Raw genomic sequence first — 21,326 nt, forward strand, 5'->3', positions numbered from 1 at the left:
GTAGGGAGGCGAGCAGGCCAGAGGTGGATGAACGCAGTGCCCTTGTTTGGGTGTAGGGCCTGATCAGAGCCTGGAGGTACTGAGGTGCCGTTCCCCTCACAGCTCCGTAGGCAAGCACCATGGTCTTGTAGCGGATGCGAGCTTCAACTGGAAGCCAGTGGAGAGAACGGAGGAGCGGGGTGACGTGAGAGAACTTGGGAAGGTTGAACACCAGACGGGCTGCGGCGTTCTGGATGAGTTGAAGGGGTTTAATGGCACAGGCAGGGAGCCCAGCCAACAGCGAGTTGCAGTAATCCAGACGGGAGATGACAAGTGCCTGGATTAGGATCTGCGCCGCTTCCTGTGTGAGGCAGGGTCGTACTCTGCGGATGTTGTAGAGCATGAACCTACAGGAACGGGCCACCGCCTTGATGTTGGTTGAGAACGACAGGGTGTTGTCCAGGATCACGCCAAGGTTCTTAGCGCTCTGGGAGGAGGACACAATGGAGTTGTCAACTGTGATGGCGAGATCATGGAACGGGCAGTCCTTCTCCGGGAGGAAGAGCAGCTCAGTCTTGCCGAGGTTCAGCTTGAGGTGGTGATCCGTCATCCACACTGATATGTCTGCCAGACATGCAGAGATGCGATTCGCCACCTGGTCATCAGAAGGGGGAAAGGAGAATATTAGTTGTGTGTCGTCTGCATAGCAATGATAGGAGAGACCATGTGAGGTTATGACAGAGCCAAGTGACTTGGTGTATAGCGAGAATAGGAGAGGGCCTAGAACAGAGCCCTGGGGACACCAGTGGTGAGAGCGCGTGGTGAGGAGACAGATTCTCGCCACGCCACCTGGTAGGAGCGACCTGTCAGGTAGGGACGCAATCCAAGCGTGGGCCGCGCCGAGATGCCCAACTCGGAGAGGGTGGAGAGGAGGATCTGATGGTTCACAGTATCGAAGGCAGCCGATAGATCTAGAAGGATGAGAGCAGAGGAGAGAGAGTTAGCTTTAGCAGTGCGGAGCGCCTCCGTGATCCAGAGGAGAGCAGTCTCAGTTGAATGACTAGTCTTGAAACCTGACTGATTTGGATCAAGAAGGTCATTCAGAGAGATAGCGGGAGAGCTGGCCAAGGACGGCACGTTCAAGGGTTTTGGAGAGAAAAGAAAGAAGGGATACTGGTCTGTAATTGTTGACATCGGAGGGATCGAGTGTAGGTTTTTTCAGAAGGGGTGCAGGGTAAGGGAGAAGGTCTCCGGAAATGGTCTGGAGAAGAGGGGAGGGGATAGGGTCAAGCGGGCAGGTTGTTGGGCGGCCGGCCGTCACAAGACGCGAGATTTCATTTGGAGAGAGGGGAGAAAGAGGTCAGAGCACAGGGTAGGGCAGTGTGAGCAGAACCAGCGGTGTCGTTTGACTTAGCAAACGAGGATCGGATGTCGTCGACCTTCTTTTCAAATGGTTGATGAAGTCATCTGCAGAGAGGGAGGGGGGGGAGGATTCAGGAGGGAGGAGAAGGTGGCAAAGAGCTTCCTAGGGTTAGAGGCAGATGCTTGGAATTTAGAGTGGTAGAAAGTGGCTTTAGCAGCAGAGACAGAGGAGGAAAATGTAGAGAGGAGGGAGTGAAAGGATGCCAGGTCCGCAGGGAGGCGAGTTTTCCTCCATTTCCGCTCGGCTGCCGGGAGCCCTGTTCTGTGAGCTCGCAATGAGTCATCGAGCCACGGAGCGGGAGGGGAGGACCGAGCCGGCCTGGAGGATAGGGGACATAGAGAGTCAAAGGATGCAAAGAGGGAGGAGAGGAGGGTTGAGGAGGCAGAATCAGGAGATCGGTTGGAGAAGGTTTGAGCAGAGGGAAGAGATGATAGGATGGAAGAGGAGAGAGTAGCGGGGGAGAGAGAGCGAAGGTTGGGACGGCGCGATACCATCCGAGTAGGGGCAGTGTGGGAGGTGTTGGATGAGAGCGAGAGGGAAAAGGATACAAGGTAGTGGTCGGAGACTTGGAGGGGAGTTGCAATGAGATTAGTGGAAGAACAGTATCTAGTAAAGATGAGGTTGAGCGTATTGCCTGCCTTGTGAGTAGGGGGGGAAGGTGAGAGGGTGAGGTCAAAAGAGGAGAGGAGGAAAGAAGGAGGCAGAGAGGAATGAGTCAAAGGTAGACGTGGGGAGGTTAAAGTCGCCCAGAACTGTGAGAGGTGAGCCGTCCTCAGGAAAGGAGCTTATCAAGGCATCTAGCTCATTGATGAACTCTCCGAGGGAACCTGGAGGGCGATAAATGATAAGGATGTTAAGCTTGAAAGGGCTGGTAACTGTGACAGCATGGAATTCAAAGGAGGCGATAGACAGATGGGTAAGGGGAGAAAGAGAGAATGACCACTTGGGAGAGATGAGGATCCCGGTGCAACCACCCCGCTGACCAGAAGCTCTCGGGGTGTGCGAGAACACGTGGGCGGACGAAGAGAGAGCAGTAGGAGTAGCAGTGTTGTCTGTGGTGATCCATGTTTCCGTCAGTGCCAAGAAGTCGAGGGACTGGAGGGAGGCATAGGCTGAGATGAACTCTGCCTTGTTGGCCGCAGATCGGCAGTTCCAGAGGCTACCGGAGACCTGGAACTCCACGTGGGTCGTGCGCGCTGGGACCACCAGAGTAGGGTGGCCGCGGCCACGCGGTGAGGAGCGTTTGTATGGTCTGTGCAGAGAGGAGAGAACAGGGATAAACAGACACATAGTTGACAGGCTACAGAAGAGGCTACGCTAATGCAAAGGAGATTGGAATGACAAGTGGACTACACGTCTCGAATGTTCAGAAAGTTAAGCTTACGTAGCAAGAATCTTATTGACTAAAATGATTAAAATGATACAGTACTGCTGAAGTAGGCTAGCTGGCAGTGGGTGCGTTGTTGACACTACACTAATCAAGTCGTTCCGTTGAGTGTAATAGTTTCGACAGTGCTGCTATTCGGGGGCTAGCTGGCTAGCTAGTAGTGATGTTTACGTTACGTTGCGTTAAAAGAACGACAATAGCTGGCTAGCTAACTTAGAAAATCGCTCTAGACTACACAATTATCTTTGATACAAAGACAGCTATGTAGCTAGCTATGTAGCTAGCTACGAGCAAACAAATCAAACCGTTATACTGTAATGAAATAAAATGAGAATGTGATACTACCTGTGAATGCGACCGGGTTGTTGAGTCTATTCAGAAGACGTTGGCTAGCTGTTGGCTAGCTGTTGGCTAGCTGTTGGCTAGCTGTTGGCTAGCTGTTGGCTAGCTGTTGGCTAGCTGTTGGCTAGCTGTCGGCTAGCTAGCAGAGTCTCCTACGTTAAGGACGACAAATAGCTGGCTAGCTAACCTCGGTAAATTAAGATAATCACTCTAAGACTACACACTCTAAACTACACAATTATCTTGGATACGAAGACAGCAAAGACAGCTATGTAGCTAGCTAACACTACACTAATCAAGTCGTTCAGTTGAGTGTAATCACAATACCTCATAATGACATCATAATATCCCATAATGACAAAGCAAAAACGTTTATTTAGATCTGTTTTCAAATGTCTTAAATAAAAAACATCTCATATCTCTGTATTCAGACTCTTTGCTATGAGACTCGAAATTGAGCTCAGGTGCATCCTGTTCCCATTGATCATCCTTGATGTTTCTACAGCTTGATTGGAGTCCACCTGTGGTAAATTCAATTGATTTGGAAACAAATACACCTGTCTATATAAGGTCCCACAGTTGACAGTGTATATTAGAGCAAAAACCAATCCATGAGGTCAAGTAAATTGTCCATAGAGCTCCGAGACAGGATGGTGTCGAGGCACAGATCTGGGGAAGGGTACCAAAATGTTTCTGCAGCGTTGAAGGTCCCCAAGAACAGAGTGGCCTCCATCATTCTTAAATGGAAGAAGGTTGGAACCACCAAGACTCTTCCTAGAGCTGGATGCCCGTTCAAACTGAGCAATCAGGGAAGAATGGCCTTGGTCAGGGAGGCGACCAAGAATCCAATAGTCACTCTGACAGAGCTCCAGAGTTCCTCTTTGTAGATGGTTGTCCTTCTGGAAGTTTATCCCGTCTCTGCAGCACTCCACCAAGCAGGCCTTTATGGTAGAATGGCCAGACAGAAGCCACTCCTCAGTAAAGGCCATGACAGCCCGCTTGGAGTTTGCCAAAAACGCAGGAGTGGCTTTGGTACAAGTCCTTGAGTAGCCAAAAGGCACCTAGAGGATTCTGACTGTGAGAAACATGATTCTCTGGTCTGATGAAACCAAGATTGAACTCTTTGGCCTGAATGCCAAGCTTCACGTCTGGATAAAACCTGGCACCATCCCTACGGTGAAGCATGGTGGTGGCAGCATCCCTGCGGGGAAGCATGGTGGTGGCAGCATCCCTGCGGGGAAGCATGGTGGTGGCAGCATCCCTGCGGGGAAGCATGGTGGTGGCAGCATCCCTGCGGGGAAGCATGGTGGTGGCAGCATCATGCTGTGGGGATATTTTCCAGTGGCAGGGACTGAAACTTGTCAGAATAGATGACCGGATCAAAGGACAGAGATCCTTGATGAAAAACTGCTCCAGAGCGCTCAGGACCTCCGACTGGGGTGAAGGTTCACCTTCCAACAGGACAACGATTGATTTATCGTTATGGGACAGTGTGTCGCGTCGTTATGGGACAGTGTGTCATGAGGTTTTGAGTCGTTATGGTATGCTATTGAGTCGTTATGGGGTATTGTCAGTAGTGTGTCATTTATGGGGGTATTGTGTCTTGGGGTATTGTCTTTATCTGGCAGTGTGTCGTCTTGGGGTATTGACTCATGAGGTATTGTGTCATTATGGGTTATTGTCATTATGGGGTAGTGTGTCATTTATGGGGTAGTGTGCCATTATTTGGGTATTGTGTGTAGATTGATTGAGGGAAAAAATAATTGTATCCATTTTAGAACGAGGCTGGAACACAATGTGGAAAAGTCACGGGGTCTGAATGCTTTCCCAATGCACTGTAAATATATACTGTATCTAACCCTGCTGTGTGACAAGTTAGACTCCTCTCTAAGTGTAAATATCTATACTGTATCCAACCCTGTCTATACCACTAGGTGGTAACCCTCCTCCACACTACTGCTGTGTGAAAAGTTAGACTTCTCCACGGCTCTGATCGTCTGTCCTCTCAACACCGTTCTCAACTGGCTCAACGAGTTTGAGAAGTGGCAGTATGGCTTCAGGACGAGGAGAGTTTAGAGTACACACACACATATATTCACACAGTTGAAGTTTGAAGTTTACATACACTTAGGTTGGAGTCATTAAAACTCGTTTTTCAATCACTCCACAAATGTCTTGTTAACAAACTATAGTTTTGGCAAGTCGGTTAGGACATCTACTTCGTGCATGACACAAGTCATTTCAATTCAATTCAAGGGCTTTATTGGCATGGGAAACATGTGTTAACATTGCCAAAGCAAGTGAGGTAGACAACATACAATGTGAATATATAAGGTGAAAAACAACAAAAAATAACATTTCACCATCAATTGTTTACAGACAGATTATTTCACTTATAATTCACTGGATCACAATTCCAGTTGTTTTCTGTAAAGAAAAGCTCTAAATGTGTTTATTTGGGAAAATTGTTGTCAGAATAAAACAAAAATGTTAATTTGACCCAAACACACAGATACAGATCATTATGCAGTGGTCTGTAGTTACTTCCAGAGCCGTGTCTGTGTTCCCGCTCTGTCACTATGTCTGTCTGTGTGTCTTTACGCTGTCTGTGTGTCTTTACGCTGTCTGTGTGTCTTTACGCTGTCTGTGTGTCTTTACGCTGTTTGTGTGTCTTTACGCTGTCTGTGTGTCTTTACGCTGTCTGTGTGTCTTTACGCTGTCTGTGTGTCTTTACGCTGTCTGTGTGTCTTTACGCTGTCTGTGTGTCTTTACGCTGTCTGTGTGTCTTTACTCTGTCTGTGTGTCTTTACTCTGTCTGTGTGTCTTTACTCTGTCTGTGTGTCTTTACGCTGTCTGTGTGTCTTTACTCTGTCTGTGTGCCTTTACTCTGTCTGTGTGCCTTTACTCTGTCTGTGTGCCTTTACTCTGTCTGTGTGCCTTTACGCTGTCTGTGTGCCTTTACTCTGTCTGTGTGCCTTTACTCTGTCTGTGTGCCTTTACTCTGTCTGTGTGTCTTTACTCTGTCTGTGTGTCTTTACTCTGTCTGTGTGTCTTTACTCTGTCTGTGTGTCTTTACTCTGTCTGTGTGTCTTTACGCTGTCTGTGTGTCTTTACTCTGTCTGTGTGTCTTTACGCTGTCTGTGTGTCTTTACTCTGTCTGTCACTAGGTGACGGAGCTGGCCACGGTGAAGCGTCCTCAGGAAGGCGTCTGCTCTGCAGCAGTGGCAGGAGGATGGAGGAATCATGATCATTGGCTATGAGATGTACCGTAACCTCACTCAGGGTAGAAACATCAAGAGCAAGAAACTCAAAGAGACCTTCCAGAAGACCCTGGTTGACCCAGGTAGGTAGAGGACACACACATGGTTATTTCTTTTATCCAGTTTCTTCTCAACACTCTCTGCTCTGTGTTGTCTCCCTCCCCAGGCCCAGACTTTGTGATCTGTGATGAGGGCCACATCTTGAAGAACGAGGCGTCGGCCATCTCTAAAGCCATGAACTCCATCAAGACCCGACGGAGAGTGGTGCTCACCGGCACTCCACTGCAGAACAACCTCATAGAGTGTATGTCCGTTACGTTGTTATATACAGTTAGAATGAACCAGAACGGCAGTCCATCTCCTGTTTCTGTAGAGGGAACCAGAACGGCCCGTAGGGCAGGAGTCCATCTCCTGTTTCTGTAGAGGGAACCAGAACGGCCCGTAGGGCAGGAGTCCATCTCCTGTTTCTGTAGAGGGAACCAGAACGGCCCGTAGGGCAGGAGTCCATCTCCTGTTTCTGTGGGGAACCAGAACGGCCCGTAGGGCAGGAGTCCATCTCCTGTTTCTGTAGAGGGAACCAGAACGGCCCGTAGGGCAGGAGTCCATCTCCTGTTTCTGTAGAGGGAACCAGAACGGCCCGTAGGGCAGGAGTCCATCTCCTGTTTCTGTAGAGGGAACCAGAACGGCCCGTAGGGCAGGAGTCCATCTCCTGTTTCTGTAGAGTGAACCAGAACGGCCCGTAGGGCAGGAGTCCATCTCCTGTTTCTGTAGAGGGAACCAGAACGGCCCGTAGGGCAGGAGTCCATCTCCTGTTTCTGTAGAGGGAACCAGAACGGCCCGTAGGGCAGGAGTCCATCTCCTGTTTCTGTAGAGGGAACCAGAACGGCCCGTAGGGCAGCAGTCCATCTCCTGTTTCTGTAGAGAGAACCAGAACGGCCCGTAGGGCAGGAGTCCATCTCCTGTTTCTGTAGAGGGAACCAGAACGGCCCGTAGGGCAGGAGTCCATCTCCTGTTTCTGTAGAGGGAACCAGAACGGCCCGTAGGGCAGGAGTCCATCTCCTGTTTCTGTAGAGGGAACCAGAACGGCCCGTAGGGCAGGAGTCCATCTCCTGTTTCTGTAGAGGGAACCAGAACGGCCCGTAGGGCAGGAGTCCATCTCCTGTTTCTGTAGAGGGAACCAGAACGGCCCGTGGGCAGGAGTCCATCTCCTGTTTCTGTAGAGGGAACCAGAACGGCCCGTAGGGCAGGAGTCCATCTCCTGTTTCTGTAGAGGGAACCAGAACGGCCCGTAGGGCAGGAGTCCATCTCCTGTTTCTGTAGAGGGAACCAGAACGGCCCGTAGGGCAGGAGTCCATCTCCTGTTTCTGTGAGGGAACCAGAACGGCCCGTAGGGCAGGAGTCCATCTCCTGTTTCTGTAGAGGGAACCAGAACGGCCCGTAGGGCAGGAGTCCATCTCCTGTTTCTGTAGAGGGAACCAGAACGGCCCGTAGGGCAGGAGTCCATCTCCTGTTTCTGTAGAGGAACCAGAACGGCCCGTAGGGCAGGAGTCCATCTCCTGTTTCTGTAGAGGGAACCAGAACGGCCCGTAGGGCAGCAGTCCATCTCCTGTTTCTGTAGAGGGAACCAGAACGGCCCGTAGGGCAGGAGTCCATCTCCTGTTTCTGTAGAGGGAACCAGAACGGCCCGTAGGGCAGGAGTCCATCTCCTGTTTCTGTAGAGGGAACCAGAACGGCCCGTAGGGCAGCAGTCCATCTCCTGTTTCTGTAGAGGGAACCAGAACGGCCCGTAGGGCAGCAGTCCATCTCCTGTTTCTGTAGAGGGAACCAGAACGGCCCGTAGGGCAGGAGTCCATCTCCTGTTTCTGTAGAGTGAACCAGAACGGCCCGTAGGGCAGGAGTCCATCTCCTGTTTCTGTAGAGGGAACCAGAACGGCCCGTAGGGCAGGGAGTCCATCTCCTGTTTCTGTAGAGGGAACCAGAACGGCCCGTAGGGCAGGAGTCCATCTCCTGTTTCTGTAGAGGGAACCAGAACGGCCCGTAGGGCAGCAGTCCATCTCCTGTTTCTGTAGAGGGAACCAGAACGGCCCGTAGGGCAGGAGTCCATCTCCTGTTTCTGTAGAGGGAACCAGAACGGCCCGTAGGGCAGGAGTCCATCTCCTGTTTCTGTAGAGGGAACCAGAACGGCCCGTAGGGCAGGAGTCCATCTCCTGTTTCTGTAGAGGGAACCAGAACGGCCCGTAGGGCAGGAGTCCATCTCCTGTTTCTGTAGAGGAACCAGAACGGCCCGTAGGGCAGCAGTCCATCTCCTGTTTCTGTAGAGGGAACCAGAACGGCCCGTAGGGCAGGTCCATCTCCTGTTTCTGTAGAGGGAACCAGAACGGCCCGTAGGGCAGGAGTCCATCTCCTGTTTCTGTAGAGGGAACCAGAACGGCCCGTAGGGCAGGAGTCCATCTCCTGTTTCTGTAGAGGGACAGCTTGATGTTCAGGATGCTCCTAGTGTCCTGTCTATATTCAGGGTTTTTAGTGGGTGTCTTAAGTATTCATACCAGAGAATATTTTTCACATTTTTGTTCCTTTTCAGAGAGGGATTCAAATGGATTTAAATGTGATTCTTGTTGTTGTTGTCGTCTATCTACACAATACTTCATAAATTCGAAGAGCGAAGCAAATTCTGCAAATGAAATTAGGCGAACTATTCGAATTTTAGCTACCAGGAAATGGCAGAGCGATTTCTGCATATTGCATCTTTAAATCTTGACTGAGCTTGAAGAATTTCTGAAACTAATTAACGGGGAAATATTGGACAATCCAGGTGGGCAAAGCTCTTATGAGACTTACCTCAGAGACTGACAGCTGTAATTATGAGACTTACCTCAGACAGACAGCTGTAATTATGAGACTTACCTCAGAGACTGACAGCTGTAATTATGAGACTTACCTCAGACAGACAGCTGTAATTATGAGACTTACCTCAGAGACTGACAGCTGTAATTATGAGACTTACCTCAGACTGACAGCTGTAATTATGAGACTTACCTCAGAGACGGACAGCTGTAATTATGAGACTTACCTCAGACAGACAGCTGTAATTATGAGACTTACCTCAGAGACTGACAGCTGTAATTATGAGACTTACCTCAGACAGACAGCTGTAATTATGAGACTTACCTCAGAGACTGACAGCTGTAATTATGAGACTTACCTCAGACAGACAGCTGTAATTATGAGACTTACCTCAGAGACTGACAGCTGTAATTATGAGACTTACCTCAGATACTGACAGCTGTAATTATGAGACTTACCTCAGAGACTGACAGCTGTAATTATGAGACTTACCTCAGATACTGACAGCTGTAATTATGAGACTTACCTCAGATACTGACAGCTGTAATTATGAGACTTACCTCAGATACTGACAGCTGTAATTATGAGACTTACCTCAGATACTGACAGCTGTAATTATGAGACTTACCTCAGACTGACAGCTGTAATTATGAGACTTACCTCAGACAGACAGCTAATTATGAGACTTACCTCAGACTGACAGCTGTAATTATGAGACTTACCTCAGACTGACAGCTGTAATTATGAGACTTACCTCAGACTGACAGCTGTAATTATGAGACTTACCTCAGAGACTGACAGCTGTAATTATGAGACTTACCTCAGAGACTGACAGCTGTAATTATGAGACTTACCTCAGAGACTGACAGCTGTAATTATGAGACTTACCTCAGAGACTGACAGCTGTAATTATGAGACTTACCTCAGACAGCTGTAATTATGAGACTTACCTCAGACTGACAGCTGTAATTATGAGACTTACCTCAGAGTCTGACAGCTGTAATTATGAGACTTACCTCAGACAGCTGTAATTATGAGACTTACCTCAGACTGACAGCTGTAATTATGAGACTTACCTCAGACTGACAGCTGTAATTATGAGACTTACCTCAGACAGACAGCTAATTATGAGACTTACCTCAGACTGACAGCTGTAATTATGAGACTTACCTCAGACTGACAGCTGTAATTATGAGACTTACCTCAGACTGACAGCTGTAATTATGAGACTTACCTCAGAGACTGACAGCTGTAATCACTGCCAGGGCTGTTTCTAACATGTGGGCTGAATACTTATCTAATCAATATATTACTTTATTTCTCTTTTTATTGATTTTTTTTCCATTTTTTTTTCATTTCAGTATTTTGTTTAAATGGACGACAAAAAAATGACAATGAAATCCCTTTTTAAATCTCGCATTGTAACACAACAACATGTGAAGAAATGCAAGAGGGTTGAATACTTATGCTACCACTGTGTGTGTGTGTGTGTGTGTGTGTGTGTGTGTGTGTGTGTGTGTGTGTGTGTGTGTGTGTGTGTGTGTGTGTGTGTGTGTGTGTGTGTGTGTGTGTGTGTGTGTGTGTGTGTTCCCTGTCCAGACCACTGCATGGTGAACTTCATCAAGGAGAACCTGCTGGGGTCAGTGAAGGAGTTCAGGAACCGCTTCGTCAACCCCATCCAGAACGGGCAGGCAGCGGACTCCACAGACCAGGATGTACGCATCATGAAGAAGAGGGCCCACATCCTCTACGAGATGCTCAATGGATGTGTTCAGGTAACACTATATAACCCTGTGATGTTCGCCTCATAAAGGATAGCTCACGTTCTCCACAACATGAATGTGTTCATATAACACTGTAACTAGGCCTAGTTAAATAAAGGTCAAATAAATAAAATAAAACATGTCCTGCCATTCTCCACCTTTTGGCATCAGGGGGGAAAAATGTGCAGTTTTACAGCAAATTTCCTGTAATTCCATACATTTTTTCATCTTAATAATATGATATCTGAGTGAGAGTGACTCACAAAATGAATGTGGGCCCCCCTCGAGGTTAAGAACAAATTCTTATTTTCAATGACGGCCTGGGAACAGTGGGTTAACTGCCTGTTCAGGGGCAGAACGACAGATTAGTACCTTGTCAGCTCGGGATTTGAACTTGCAACCTTCCGGTTACTAGTCCAATGCTCTAACCACTAGGCTACCTGCAGGTTACTAGTCCAACACTCTAACCACTAGGCTACCTGCTGGTTACTAGTCCAACGCTCTAACCACTAGGCTACCTGCTGGTTACTAGTCCAACGCTCTAACCACTAGGCGACCTGCTGGTTACTAGTCCAACGCTCTAACCACTAGGCTACCTGCCGCCCCTCCACTCTAACCACTAGGCTACCTGCCGCCCCTCCACTCTAACCACTAGGCTACCTGCCGCCCCTCCACTCTAACCACTAGGCTACCTGCCGCCTCTACACTCTAACCACTAGGCTACCTGCCTCCCCTACACTCTAACCACTAGGCTACCTGCCGCCTCTACACTCTAACCACTAGGCTACCTGCCTCCCCTACACTCTAACCACTAGGCTACCCTGCCACCTCTACACTCTAACCACTAGGCTACCTGCCACCCCTACACTCTAACCACTAGGCTACCTGCCACCCCTACACTCTAACCACTAGGCTACCCTGCCACCTCTACACTCTAACCACTAGGCTACCTGCCACCCCTACACTCTAACCACTAGGCTACCTGCCACCCCTACACTCTAACCACTAGGCTACCTGCCACCCCTACACTCTAACCACTAGGCTACCTGCCACCTCTACACTCTAACCACTAGGCTACCTGCCACCCCTACACTCTAACCACTAGGCTACCCTGCCACCTCTACACTCTAACCACTAGGCTACCCTGCCACCTCTACACTCTAACCACTAGGCTACCTGCCACCTCTACACTCTAACCACTAGGCTACCTGCCACCCCTACACTCTAACCACTAGGCTACCCTGCCCCCTCTATAATAATATATAAAATAATATGCCATTTAGCTGACGCTTTTATCCAAAGCGACTTACAGTCATGTGTGCATACATTCTACATATGGGTGGTCCCGGGAATCGAACCCACTACACTTTAACCACTAGGCTACCTGCCTCCCCTACACTCTAACCACTAGGCTACCCTGCCCCCTCTACACTCTAACCACTAGGCTACCCTGCCACCTCTACACTAACCACTAGGCTACCTGACACCTCTACACTCTAACCACTAGTCTACCTGCCACCTCTACACTCTAACCACTAGGCTACCTGCCACCTCTACACTCTAACCACTAGGCTACCTGCCACCTCTACACTCTAACCACTAGGCTACCCTGCCGCCTCTACACTCTAACCACTAGGCTACCTGCCACCTCTACACTCTAACCACTAGGCTACCTGCCACCTCTACACTCTAACCACTAGGCTACCTGCCACCTCTACACTCTAACCACTAGGCTACCCTGCCACCTCTACACTTTAACCACTAGGCTACCCTGCCGCCTCTACACTCTAACCACTAGGCTACCCTACCACCTCTACACTCTAACCACTAGGCTAACTGCCACCTCTACACTCTAACCACTAGGCTACCCTGCCGCCTCTACACTCTAACCACTAGGCTACCTGCCACCTCTACACTCTAACCACTAGGCTACCCTGCCACCTCTACACTCTAACCACTAGGCTACCCTGCCGCCTCTACACTCTAACCACTAGGCTACCTGCCACCTCTACACTCTAACCACTAGGCTACCTGCCACCTCTACACTCTAACCACTAGGCTACCTGCCGCCTCTACACTCTAACCACTAGGCTACCTGCCACCTCTACACTCTAACCACTAGGCTACCTGCCACCTCTACACACTAACCACTAGGCTACCTGCCACCTCTACACTCTAACCACTAGGCTACCTGCCACCTCTACACTCTAACCACTAGGCTACCTGCCACCTCTACACTCTAACCACTAGGCTACCTGCCACCTCTACACTCTAACCACTAGGCTACCTGCCACCTCTACACTCTAACCACTAGGCTACCTGCCACCTCTACACTCTAACCACTAGGCTACCTGCCACCTCTACACACTAACCACTAGGCTACCTGCCACCTCTACACTCTAACCACTAGGCTACCTGCCACCTCTACACTCTAACCACTAGGCTACCCTGCCGCCTCTACACTCTAACCACTAGGCTACCTGCCACCTCTACACTCTAACCACTAGGCTACCTGCCACCTCTACACTCTAACCACTAGGCTACCTGCCACCTCTACACTCTAACCACTAGGCTACCCTGCCACCTCTACACTTTAACCACTAGGCTACCCTGCCGCCTCTACACTCTAACCACTAGGCTACCCTACCACCTCTACACTCTAACCACTAGGCTAACTGCCACCTCTACACTCTAACCACTAGGCTACCCTGCCGCCTCTACACTCTAACCACTAGGCTACCTGCCACCTCTACACTCTAACCACTAGGCTACCCTGCCACCTCTACACTCTAACCACTAGGCTACCCTGCCGCCTCTACACTCTAACCACTAGGCTACCTGCCACCTCTACACTCTAACCACTAGGCTACCTGCCACCTCTACACTCTAACCACTAGGCTACCTGCCGCCTCTACACTCTAACCACTAGGCTACCCTGCCGCCTCTACACTCTAACCACTAGGCTACCTACCTCCTCTACACTCTAACCACTAGGCTACCTGCCACCTCTACACTCTAACCACTAGGCTACCTGCCACCTCTACACACTAACCACTAGGCTACCTGCCACCTCTACACTCTAACCACTAGGCTACCTGCCACCTCTACACTCTAACCACTAGGCTACCCTGCCACCTCTACACTCTAACCACTATGCTACCCTGCCACCTCTACACTCTAACCACTAGGCTACCCTGCCACCTCTACACTCTAACCACTAGGCTACCCTGCCACCTCTACACTCTAACCACTAGGCTACCCTGCCACCTCTACACTCTAACCACTAGGCTACCCTGCCACCTCTACACTCTAACCACTAGGCTACCCTGCCACCTCTACACTCTAACCACTAGGCTACCCTGCCACCTCTACACTCTAACCACTAGGCTACCCTGCCTCCTCTACACTCTAACCACTAGGCTACCCTGCCACCTCTACACTCTAACCACTAGGCTACCCTGCCCCCTCTACACTCTAACCACTAGGCTACCCTGCCCCCTCTACACTCTAACCACTAGGCTACCTACCTCCTCTACACTCTAACCACTAGGCTACCCTGCCACCTCTACACTCCAACCACTAGGCTACCCTGCCACCTCTACACTCTAACCACTAGGCTACCCTGCCACCTCTACACTCCAACCACTAGGCTACCTGCCACCTCTACACTCTAACCACTAGGCTACCTGCCACCTCTACACTCTAACCACTAGGCTACCCTGCCGCCCCGGAAGATGAACTTGTGGATACCACTTTACCACGTGAATCTCAGTTTTGGATGAGACTGACTTTATGACTAAATTGTCCTCCACTTTGTAGACCGTTTTGACACTAGAATAAGTATTTCTGACTGATATCGACAACCTCAGGCTGTTTCCATTGACGGACTGTTTAAAAAAAAACGTGTCTCTTTGACTGTCCCTCCCTTCTCAGAGAAGAGACTACCGTGTGTTTACTGGTCTCTCTCCAGAGCAGACTACCGTGTGTTTACTGGTCTCTCTCCAGAGCAGACTACCGTGTGTTTACTGGTCTCTCTGCTCTCCAGAGAAGAGACTACCGTGTGTTTACTGGTCTCTCTGCTCTCCAGAGAAGAGACTACCGTGTGTTTACTGGTCTCTCTCCAGAGAAGAGACTACCGTGTGTTTACTGGTCTCTCTCCAGAGAAGACTACCGTGTGTTTACTGGTCTCTCTGCTCTCTCTCCAGAGAAGAGACTACCGTGTGTTTACTGGTCTCTCTCCAGAGAAGAGACTACCGTCTGTTTACTGGTCTCTCTCCAGAGAAGAGACTACCGTCTGTTTACTGGTCTCTCTCCAGAGAAGAGACTACCGTGTGTTTACTGGTCTCTCTGCTCTCTCTCCAGAGAAGAGACTACCGTGTGTTTACTGGTCTCTCTGCTCTCTCTCCAGAGAAGAGACTACCGTGTGTTTACTGGTCTCTCTGCTCTCTCTCCAGAGAAGAGACTACCGTGTGTTTACTGGTCTCTCTGCTCTCTCTCCAGAGAAGAGACTACTCTGCCCTGACCAAGTTCCTGCCTCCTAAACATGAGTACGTTGTGTCCGTCAGAGTCACGCCCATCCAGTGTACTCTATACCGACACTACCTGGAGCACTTAACAGGTACATATTAGGGCCCGGGTTAGCCCTGCTATTAGGGGGGTGGGGGCCCGGGTAGCCCTGCTATTAGGGGGTGGGGGCCCGGGGTAGCAGCCCTGCTATTAGGGGGTGGGGGCCCGGGGTAGCAGCCCTGCTATTAGGGGGTGGGGGCCCGGGGTAGCAGCCCTGCTATTAGGGGTGGGGGCCCGGGTAGCAGCCCTGCTATTAGGGGTGGGGGCCCGGGTAGCAGCCCTGCTATTAGGGGTGGGGGCCCGGGGTAGCAGCCCTGCTATTAGGGGGTGGGGGCCCGGGGTAGCAGCCCTGCTATTAGGGGGTGGGGGCCCGGGGTAGCAGCCCTGCTATTAGGGGGTGGGGGCCCGGGGGTAGCAGCCCTGCTATTAGGGGGGGGCTGGACTACATAAATGGCTCCGAGCCTCTCATGCATAACGCTACTTTCTGTCCCTAAATTATATTCAAAATAAATATTAATATTTGTTCATAAAAACTAGCAAATGAACTGAATTTCAAGTGAATATCTAAAAACCGAATAGAAAAGGAACAGAAAACCCCAAAACAACCGTGATTATAGCACTACATTTGTTTTGATGTTATGAGTGTGAGGGAGTGGTACCTTATTCAGCTACAGCTGTATGAAAGAAATACATTCTCCCTCTCTCACGCACCTCTCTGTCTCGCTCTGTCTCTGTGGGCAGGTGCGGGGAACGCGGTGGAGGGGGGTCGGGGCCGAGCCGGGACCAAACTGTTCCAGGACTTCCAGATGCTCAGCAGAATCTGGACCCATCCCTGGTGCCTGCAGCTGGACTACATCAGCAAGGAAAACAAGGTACACACACTTTTCCTGTCTTTCCCCTCGCCCGGCTGTCTGTCTGTCTTTCCCCTCGCCCGGCTGTCTGTCTGTCTCCCTCCCCTCGCCCGGCTGTCTGTCTGTCTTTCCCCTCGCCCGGCTGTCTGTCTGTCTCCCTCCCCTCGCCCGGCTGTCTGTCTGTCTCCCTCCCCTCGCCCGGCTGTCTGTCTGTCTTTCCCCTCGCCCGGCTGTCTGTCTGTCTTTCCCCTCGCCCGGCTGTCTGTCTGTCTCCCTCCCCTCGCCCGGCTGTCTGTCTGTCTCCCTCCCCTCGCCCGGCTGTCTGTCTTTCCCCTCGCCCGGCTGTCTGTCTGTCTCCCTCGCCCGGCTGTCTGTCTGTCTCCCTCGCCCGGCTGTCTGTCTGTCTCCCTCGCCCGGCTGTCTGTCTGTCTCCCTCGCCCGGCTGTCTGTCTGTCTCCCTCGCCCGGCTGTCTGTCTGTCTCCCTCGCCCGGCTGTCTGTCTGTCTCCCTCGCCCGGCTGTCTGTCTGTCTCCCTCGCCCGGCTGTCTGTCTGTCTCCCTCGCCCGGCTGTCTGTCTGTCTCCCTCGCCCGGCTGTCTGTCTGTCTCCCTCGCCCGGCTGGCTGTCTCCCTCGCCCGGCTGGCTGTCTCCCTCCCTCGCCCGGCTGTCTGTCTCCCCCCCTCGCCCGGCTGTCTGTCTCTGTCCCCTCGCCCGGCTGTCTGTCTCTGTCCCCTCGCCCGGCTGTCTGTCTCTGTCCCCTCGCCCGGCTGTCTGTCTCTGTCCCCTCGCCCGGCTGTCTGTCTCTGTCCCCTCGCCCGGCTGTCTGTCTCTGTCCCCTCGCCCGGCTGTCTGTCTCTGTCCCCTCGCCCGGCTGTCTGTCTGTGTCCCCTCGCCCGGCTGTCTGTCTGTGTCCCCTCGCCCGGCTGTCTGTCTGTGTCCCCTCGCCCGGCTGTCTGTCTGTGTCCCCTCGCCCGGCTGTCTGTCTGTGTCCCCTCGCCCGGCTGTCTGTCTGTGTCCCCTCGCCCGGCTGTCTGTCTGTGTCCCCTCGCCCGGCTGTCTGTCTGTCTCCCCTTCTGATGGTGTCTCAGGGGTTCTGTCTCAGGGGTTCTGACTGTGTCTTGTTGTTTTAGGGGTACTTTGACGAGGACAGCATGGACGAGTTCATCGCCTCGGAGACCGAGGAGTCTTCCATGAGCATGACCTCTGAAGACGAGAAACAGAAAAAGTAACAACATATTATTTACAGGGATGTGAAACATCCCAACACATCTACTATATCAGAGTGGTGTCAGATATATTCCCAACACATCTACTATATCAGAGTGGTGTCAGATATATTCCCAACACATCTACTATATCAGAGTGGTGTCAGATATATTCCCAACACATCTACTATATCAGAGTGGTGTCAGATATATTCCCAACACATCTACTATATCAGAGTGGTGTCAGATATATTCCCAACACATCTACTATATCAGAGTGGTGTCAGATATATTCCCAACACATCTACTATATCAGAGTGATGTCAGATATATTCCCAACACATCTACTATATCAGAGTAATGTCAGATATATTCCCAACACATCTACTATATCAGAGTAATGTCAGATATATTCCCAACACATCTACTATATCAGAGTAATGTCAGATATATTCCCAACACATCTACTATATCAGAGTGGTGTCAGATATATTCCCAACACATCTACTATATCACAGTGGTGTCAGATATATTCCCAACACATCTACTATATCAGAGTGGTGTCAGATATATTCCCAACACATCTACTATATCAGAGTGGTGTCAGATATTTTGTACAACCGGACTGTCTTATCGTACTGTAATGTACAACCGGACTGTCTTATCGTAGTGTAATGTACAACCGGACTGTCTTATTGTGCTGTAATGTACAACCGGACTGTCTTATCGTAGTGTAATGTACAACCGGACTGTCTTATCGTAGTGTAATGTACAACCGGACTGTCTTATTGTGCTGTAATGTACAACCGGACTGTCTTATCGTAGTGTAATGTACAACCGGACTGTCTTATCGTAGTGTAATGTACAACCGGACTGTCTTATCGTACTGTAATGTACAACGTTGCTCTGCCCCCCCTGTAGGAAGAAGAAGCGGGGGAAGGCCAGGAAGAAGGACAGTGACTCAGACAGTGACGCTCTCGAGGTGATTAAGGAGTGGAACACCAGCTCCCGAGGGGGAGACCCCTCCAGCCGCAACCGGGCGGAGCCACAGGAGGAAGGTATAGAAATAAAATTATATAGAGCCTGTTATCTCACTAGAAATGTGTGATGTTATGGTGTCAGGAAGGGAATGTTGAAGTAAGGTTTGCTCTGTTAGAACAAAGAGTCATAGAATTATTCTTCCATTTTGACAGTGTTTTGTGTAGATTGTTGACAACAACAAAAAACAGACAATTAAATCCATTTTAATCCCACTTTGTAACACAATAAAATGTGAAGAAATCTAAGAGGTCTGAATACTTTTGAAAGGCACTGTACATAACATGAACCATCTGAGCTCACTGCTCCAGCTCTGACCTCTAACCCTTGCCCTCTGCTCTCCCCCAGTGCGCCCAGCTTCCAGCCCTGGCACCAGGAGTCCTGACTGGCACAAGGAGTTTGTTACGGAGGCCGACTCTGAGATCCTGGAGCATTCTGGGAAGATGGTGCTGCTGTTTGAGATTCTCCGTATGGCCGAGGAGGTGGAAGACAAAGTGTAAGGAGCTCTGGAGAACGTTGTGTTGAATTGATCAATGCTAAGTGCTTGAATGAAATGCTTCAAAATGGTGGGACTGTTTCCCTGTTTTAAATGTCCTGTTAACATGACAGTCCGGTGGTGTTGACGCGTCTTCTGTCCCCTCATCAGTCTGGTGTTCAGTCAGTCTCTGATCTCTCTGGACCTGATTGAAGACTTCCTGGAGCTGGCTGGCCGAGCCAAAGAGGAGGAGAAACAGTCTCCCTACAAAGGTACTATACTGCCCTGACCTCTACTCCCTGACCCCTATACTCTACCCCCGTAACCTCTACTCCCTGACCGCTACTCCCTGACCCCTGACCTCTACCCCCGTAACCTCTACTCCCTGACCTCTACTACCTCTCTCTCTGTATTGTGATGTAGACTGACTTGGTACTGCCTCCTTCTCATTGAGTATTGTAGACTGACTTGGTACTGCCTCCTTCTCATTGAGTATTGTAGACTGACTTGGTACTGCCTCCTTCTCATTGAGTATTGTAGACTGACTTGGTACTGCCTCCTTCTCATTGAGTATTGTAGACTGACTTGGTACTGCCTCCTTCTCATTGAGTATTGTAGACTGACTTGGTACTGCCTCCTTCTCATTGAGTATTGTAGACTGACTTGGTACTGCAGGTTGCCATTAGCTACTAAAATATGCTTGTAACTTGTTTGATATAAATTCCTTTCATTATGGTGCAGGATCCTGTTTTCTGCAGTAGTACCTGCAGCACTGTGGTCATCCTTACACTTCATGGCTTCAACGAGGGGCTTCACTCCTGGCCCAGACTCTAGTGATTCGTTTTGAAACTAGGCCTGTTCAAGGATTGGTTTGGGAGAAGGCTTGCCTATGGACTACCTAAACTGAAGCTGACAGGAAAGGTCCAACTGTATGATGACTGTAGTCTTTGAAAACTGTCGTCTGACGACACTGTGTGTTTACCTGTGCAGGTGAGGGGAAGTGGTTCCGGAACATAGACTACTACCGCTTGGACGGCTCCACCAATGCCCTGAACCGGAAGAAGTGGGCAGAGGAGTTCAATGACACCAGCAACGTCAGGTAAACGGCACCCGCCTCGCCACTAAACGGCACCCGCCTCGCCACTAAACGGCACCCGTCTCGCCACTAAACGGCACCCGTCTCGCCACTAAACGGCACCCGTCTCGCCACTAAACGGCACCCGTCTCGCCACTAAGCGGCACCCGTCTCGCCACTAAGCGGCACCCGTCTCGCCACTAAGCGGCACCCGTCTCGCCACCAAGCGGCACCCGTCTCGCCACCAAGCGGCACCCGTCTCGCCACCAAGCGGCACCCGTCTCGCCACCAAGCGGCACCCGTCTCGCCACCAAGCGGCACCCGTCTCGCCACCAAGCGGCACCCGTCTCGCCACCAAGCGGCACCCGTCTCGCCACCAAGCGGCACCCGTCTCGCCACCAAGCGGCACCCGTCTCGCCACCAAGCGGCACCCGTCTCGCCACCAAGCGGCACCCGTCTCGCCACCAAGCGGCACCCGTCTCGCCACCAAGCGGCACCCGTCTCGCCACCAAGCGGCACCCGTCTCGCCACCAAGCGGCACCCGGCTCGCCACCAAGCGGCACCCGGCTCGCCACCAAGCACCCGGCTCGCCACCAAGCGGCACTCGCCACCAAGCGGCACCCGGCTCGCCACCAAGCGGCACCCGGCTCGCCACTAAACATCAAATCAAATGTATTTATAACCTTCTTACATCAGCTGATGTCACAAAGTGCTGTACAGAAACCCAGACCTAAAACCCCAAACAGCAAGCAATGCAGGTGTAGAAGCACGGTGGCTAGGAAAAACTCTCTAGAAAGGCCAAAACCTAGGAAGAAACCTAGAGAGGAACCAGGCGATGTGGGCTGGCCAGTCCTCTTTTGGCTGTGCCGGGTGGAGATTATAACAGAACATGGCCAAGATGTTCAAATGTTCATAAATGACCAGCATGGTCAAATAATAATAAGGCAGAACAGTTGAAACTGGAGCAGCAGCACGGCCAGGTGGACTGGGGACAGCAAGGAGTCATCATGTCAGGTAGTCCTGGGACATGGTCCTTACGAGAATACTTACCCTCTCTAGGGTATGTGGGACGCGTCCCACCTGGCCACCATCCAGATTGCAGAACACCAAATTCAAATA

General features: G+C 50.8%; 1 protein-coding gene across 1 annotated transcript in view; it reads left to right on the forward strand.

The window, feature by feature from the left end:
* Positions 1-21,326, forward strand: part of atrx (ATRX chromatin remodeler) — a 92,409-nt gene that overhangs the window by 31,338 nt on the left and 39,745 nt on the right. Inside the window, 13 exon segments of the mRNA XM_046293549.1 lie at positions 5,066-5,085; positions 5,087-5,201; positions 6,299-6,333; positions 6,335-6,474; positions 6,558-6,695; positions 10,835-11,010; positions 15,499-15,616; positions 16,306-16,436; positions 17,545-17,639; positions 18,541-18,677; positions 19,006-19,153; positions 19,304-19,404; positions 20,123-20,231. Of these exon segments, the coding sequence (XP_046149505.1) occupies positions 5,066-5,085; positions 5,087-5,201; positions 6,299-6,333; positions 6,335-6,474; positions 6,558-6,695; positions 10,835-11,010; positions 15,499-15,616; positions 16,306-16,436; positions 17,545-17,639; positions 18,541-18,677; positions 19,006-19,153; positions 19,304-19,404; positions 20,123-20,231 (1,463 nt within the window).

The sequence above is a fragment of the Oncorhynchus gorbuscha genome, linkage group LG13 (assembly GCF_021184085.1).
Source record: "Oncorhynchus gorbuscha isolate QuinsamMale2020 ecotype Even-year linkage group LG13, OgorEven_v1.0, whole genome shotgun sequence".
NCBI lineage: Eukaryota > Metazoa > Chordata > Actinopteri > Salmoniformes > Salmonidae > Oncorhynchus > Oncorhynchus gorbuscha.